This window comes from Pinus tabuliformis, chromosome 5_2, assembly GCF_031772625.1.
Source record: "Pinus tabuliformis cultivar Carrire ecotype Pingquan chromosome 5_2, CPIR1, whole genome shotgun sequence".
Classification (NCBI taxonomy): Eukaryota; Viridiplantae; Streptophyta; class Pinopsida; order Pinales; family Pinaceae; genus Pinus; species Pinus tabuliformis.
In genome coordinates, this window is record NC_142306.1 from 746,735,995 (window position 1) to 746,741,447 (window position 5,453).

Sequence of the window (5,453 nt, forward strand, 5' to 3'; positions counted from 1 at the left end):
CAAACCCCCCTACGACCATCACCACCCATCACTTTGGAGCGTTGTTAATATTATGCACCAACGGTTACATGATTTATTTTCTTGAAACACATTGTGGTCCAATGGTTCCGCCGTTGACCGGCCTAGACCGCAAATCTCTTTTTTTTTTCCGAAGGTGGTAAAACCTATCAACTCAGGTGTCAAACCAACAGTGAGGACAGCCATCTCTGGCTGCTATCCGCGAATGCTGGGTTTGACTCATCACTGTTAAATAGGAAAACCACGCCACCTGGCATAACCCTGCTGGTGGTCCGTAATCGGGAGCAGGCTCTCACTCCTGCCAGATGCCTCTGGGTCTTGGGCCGTTAACCGGTTTCCTTACGTCCGAGGAAGACGAGCTCTTAGCCAAGCAGAAGCAGTTTTACGGCATACTACCCGCAAATCTCTTATCCTATGCCATACAATTTTATAATTTATACATTATAATTAAATATGTTTTAATTATTTATATATTTACGCCGTAAGGCATTCCCTCTGAGAGAGACATCCCTAAAATGTGACGTGTGCGATCGTGAGCCATTGATTTTGTGTGTTAGATGATTGGAGTGTTTTCTGCCGTTCGTTTAATCTGTTTTATTTATAAAAAATATAGTATTTTCCCATGGTAATGTGCCATGGAAAGCCAGACCTGGCCTGCTGGCGATGAGACTCTTCTGCTGCCTTCGCATAGACTGCCTGCTGGCAAAAAGACTCTGCGATAAGACTCTTCTGTTGCCTTCGCATAGAGTGCCACGTCAGCATTAGTATTACGTGGTTTAAACGTCGTCACCACTCAACTTGTAAAAACCGAAGGGGCACTGAACATGCCACTGTGCCAACAAAAGGTTAAACACAGGCAGGTACAGAGTTTTCCGTCCGTTAAAAGAAGGGCGAGGAATGAAGGTTTGGTCAGGTAAGGCGGGTAAGTTAGTAAGGAAGTCACGATTATAGGGCAGTTTGTGGTCCCCACTCGTAGAAATTGCACGTCCAGCTGGATGCAATCATTATGGAACTCAAGCTGCTACAACGGGCACTGGTATCTTGTCTCCTTGGCGTTATAAATCTACCTCAGTTCCCATCCCCACTTACTCTCATCTGCGTGCGACTGTGGAGTGCTTTGCGTCTTATTTTTGGTGTCGGTTGTGGAGTCATGGCGTTGGCCGTTTCTTCATCATGTGCCCCTGAGTGGATATGCATTTTGGCTCTGGTTTTGCTATTCTGGGAATGTGTGGGTGATCATGGCAGACTCACGGAAGCAGAAGCCGACAGAGTTGTCAATCTTCCCGGTCAGCCACCGGTCGATTTCGCTCATTATTCGGGATATGTCAATCTAAATAAAGAGAGCGGCAAGGCTCTGTTTTACTGGTTCTTTGAAGCTGCTGAAAATGCATCACAGAAACCTCTTGTTCTCTGGTTAAATGGAGGTACCTTACCTTATTTTTGCCTAACCTTGCCTTACCTGCTTCCACTCCATACCTTTTCATTGTGTTATGTGTGAATCCACAACTTCATAGCATAGCAATGAAGTAAACTAGGGTAACGGCCAGATGAGTAAGTGACATATCTGCAATGCGTAAATTCAGGACCAGGTTGCTCATTCGTCGGCTACGGAGCGACTTTGGAATTAGGGGCGTTTCTGGTGGAGAAGAACGCACCACACCTTCGCTTAAACAAATTTTCTTGGAATAAAGGTTATTCACCCTTTTCTTTCTACATTTGCTTTTATGGAACACTTTGGACTGAGATCTGGATGTACAGTGATAGTTTATTTTCATTTTTATCGGTGTATTTCTCTACTCCCTTTCCCGCTTGCACTTACTCATCATGGACTAGAAATACAAATTTAATGACGTTCCGGACTTTCACATCTCTACCACTTGCTACCATCTGAATGAGCGTGTTATGTTTATTGCAACATTTTAACTGTTAGTATTTTTGCTTTAAAGCCAGAGTCTCCGGTCTTTATTTTATTATCTTTTTTACTGTATTTTAGTGGCAAATATTTTATTCTTGGAGGCACCTGTTGGAGTTGGCTTCTCTTACACAAATAGATCCTTGGATTTGAATGAACTAGGTGACAGAATTACAGGTGTAGTACTATTCACAGTCTGATTTTCTTTCTCTGTGGCTTTGCGTTATGTTAATACTTAAACCCTTATGCCTAGAGAGGAAAAGCAATGAATAAAACGCTATTCCACTTGAATTTGCAGCTGAGGATTAGTACACATTCCTGTTAAATTGGTTCAAAAGGTTTCCACAGTACAAATCTCGTGAGTTTTACATAGCTGGAGAAAGCTATGCAGGTAATGGACTAAGCATTAGGATCCAGGGTTGCTCTTGAAGTTCATCTTATTCATAGGTGCGTCACAGGTTTTACATATTTAACTTAATCATCACAGGGAGAGGTTCAAGCCTCAAGGCACATCGATAAGCTCATTTTTGTCTGATTGTCAACTAAATTTTAAAATGAATTAGAGTTAAGACTATGAAAGCTACACTTTCGGTTGATCTTCTAAAGAATGCAAGATGAGGACGGATTCTGAATAATGAAACTTGAAGTTCCGATTGTGTGTCTCAGGACATTATGTGCCACAACTTTCAGAGGTGATATTCGATCGCAACAACCGTTCAAGCAAGGATAATGTCATTAATCTCAAAGGCTTCATGGTAATGACCTTAACTTTTACCCTGCACGTTCCATTCATAAACAAGAATCTTTGCACATTTCTTACCTGATATAAACTTACATTCCTTGAAAGAGTAATCCACGTTTTACTGTTCTTAATCCAGACTCTTTAATTGATTTGTTTGTTGAAACTTCCCTTTGGATCAATTCTTTGTGTTATTTCCCTATTGAAGGTGGGAAATGCAGTGATGGATGATGATCATGATCTGAATGGTATGATAGATTATGCATGGAGCCACGCAGTTATTTCAGACGAAGATTATCACAGTTTCAAGGACTCCTGCGATTCCAAGTCGAATAACGAGTCATCACCCCTGTGTGATAGTGCCGCCAGAAACTTTATTCAAATGTACGCGGATATCGACATTTACAGTTTGTACACGCCCGTTTGTGTGCACCGGCTCGATAAAACTACATCACGCCTTGCGGCATCCGCCAAATCCCTGTCAAAACATGTATTTAACACTACTTACTCCCTTCCGTATAAGTATCTAGTTCTTTCTTGTCCATGGTTATTTTCTCATTGTAAGGTCCATTCTCTTAAACGTGTAGGACCTGTGGCATAAATTACCTTCTGGTTATGATCCTTGCGTGGAAGATTATGCAGAAGCATATTTCAACAGAGCTGATGTGCAGAAAGCACTACATGCAAACAAGACCAAAATTTCTTATCCCTGGACACTGTGCAGGTACGGGCAGAATTGTACAATTTTCGCTCGTTCTAGGGATCTCTTGTTTTTATGGCTTTCTTTCCTTATTAATGGAAATGTCTTTTCTGTATACAGCGAAGTGATCTCCTGGAACGATTCTCCCACCACCGTTCTACCCATTTTCAGAAAGCTCACCAAGGGCGGTTTAAGAATATGGGTATACAGGTACGGAAGTTTGTCCTTGGAGCTTTCTGAAAATGCAACAGTTGAATTGACTCAAGGGAGAGAAATTTTTTAGTTAACTACTCTGGATTCCATCCAGCTGTTTGAATATTTTGCCCTTCGAAATCCTACAGGGCGATCCGTTTACATATTGGATATAAAATAGAATGGATTGCCGTGATCTTTGTAATGCAAATATCTCAAGGCACCCAGAGCTATATTTTCTATTTCATATTTAAAACTAATTCTCTGAAATTACAAGACCTGTATATATTTCACATCTTACCTTACTAATTGAGTACTTTTTTATCTGTAGCTGCTCATGGTTTGAATAGTAGAGCATGGGATGCCTGCCATCTTCTTTATCTCGTTCTCTACTTTGTTATTATGCATAGAGGCTGTAAATCTTCTCCTGGTCCTAAGTCTTCCTATTCTGATTAAGTAATCAAATTGAATTTAAACTGACTTTTTATCTGTCTTCTATGGGAGATATTTTCTTCCTATTTTCTCTTCTAAATGATGCAAACTTAACCGACATTTTATTAGTCTTCTATGAGATTTTCTACTGCAGATGATGATAACGTTGTCCAGTATATATGATGCTTAATCTTGCATTCATAAAATTTTCAAATCCTCTCATTATCTGTGTGCTAAATCTTCTCCATTACCTTCAATACGGCAAATCCTTTCCGTTGCGTTCAATCATAACTTTCAAATAGCCAGCAGTTTATCAGGCAAGTCAGTCTTTGTTATTCCCCAATTCTTAGTGCTTTGGTACCATTCCTTATGCAGCCCAGAGATTGATCTGGACATCTAAAAAGTTGCAGAACTGCATCCAAAGATTTGGAAAGAAATATTGCTAATCTAAGATCTTAAACGTTGTTGTTCGACTTCAGTGAACATAGTCTATAATTCCAATTGAATACCGTTTTATTTTTTGTAGTGGTGACACCGACGGTCGAGTTCCTGTAACTTCAACATGGTATAGCTTAAATGCCCTTGGGCTTAAGATAAAAGAAGAATGGAGTGCTTGGTACAACAACCACCAGGTAGATACGGTACTCTACCCTTCTGCCTAACCCTAGTTTAATTTTCAATTTCAGTAATGGTTTCTTAAATATCCCTTTCATCCCATTTGAATAATGATTTCTTAAATAGCCCTTTCCAAATCAATATGGTTGCCCGATTGTTGTTCGCATGGATTCATTCATTTATCTTCACCTTTAACTCCACAGTTTTTTCCAACAACAAACAAAGGTCTCTAAACAGGTTCAATGCATATTTATGGCTGCTTGCATTCCATTTCAACGGTTTTCGGCATCGCTCCCTCAAATAAAAGCTCGAATTCATCCACCCTTGCTTCCAAAAAAGCCCGCAAAAGCCTATTCACGTTTCAATATTCTTCCACACACTATGCCTTATGGCGTTTCCTTTGCAACACTAAGTGCAAATGCTAGTTATTATTAAATTTTAATAAAATAACTTTGTTACGATTATAAGGAATGCAAAGCCATTTTTTTAACACTTTTGTCTCTATATATATAATAAAAATGAAAAGTTGGTTATAATTTAGTTAATCAATTAAATAAAACTCATAAAGAATTTTGACAAGGTTAACAATCCATTTTGCATATATATTTTAACTAAAATTGTATGTCAGCACTCATAGCTTCAGGGTTGCAACTTGCTTTGATACCATATGTAAAAACCCCGAAATTAAAACATGCAACTAATTAGATTAATTATGCGACTTATAATCAACACACAAATTATCAATGATTTAACATCGAATTTTTGAAATATGAGAAGATACAACTTACCTGTGGCGATGATATTCCTTACTTGTGATTTTGGAGTTGAACGCTATTTGAATCTTG

General features: G+C 39.2%; 1 protein-coding gene across 1 annotated transcript; it reads left to right on the forward strand.

The window, feature by feature from the left end:
• The first annotated feature begins 1,009 nt into the window (after window positions 1-1,009).
• On the forward strand, window positions 1,010-4,670 carry LOC149161393 (serine carboxypeptidase-like 35). Its single transcript, XM_089436990.1, has 7 exons — window positions 1,010-1,442; window positions 1,602-1,709; window positions 2,597-2,685; window positions 2,878-3,159; window positions 3,257-3,393; window positions 3,490-3,579; window positions 4,520-4,670. The coding sequence occupies exons 1-7, from the start codon at window positions 1,025-1,027 to the stop codon at window positions 4,653-4,655; spliced, it is 1,260 nt and encodes a 419-aa protein (XP_089293116.1). The 5' UTR covers window positions 1,010-1,024; the 3' UTR covers window positions 4,656-4,670.
• The last annotated feature ends 783 nt before the right edge of the window (window positions 4,671-5,453 follow it).

Excerpts from the sequence above, each read along its gene's own strand:
- LOC149161393 (XM_089436990.1), top strand. The coding sequence starts at position 1,025 with ATGGAACTCAAGCTGCTACAACGGGCACTGGTATCTTGTCTCCTTGGC. Across the intron at positions 1,443-1,601 it reads TGTTCTCTGGTTAAATGGAG|GACCAGGTTGCTCATTCGTC; the intron begins GTACCTTACCTT and ends GCGTAAATTCAG. Across the intron at positions 2,686-2,877 it reads TTAATCTCAAAGGCTTCATG|GTGGGAAATGCAGTGATGGA; the intron begins GTAATGACCTTA and ends TCCCTATTGAAG.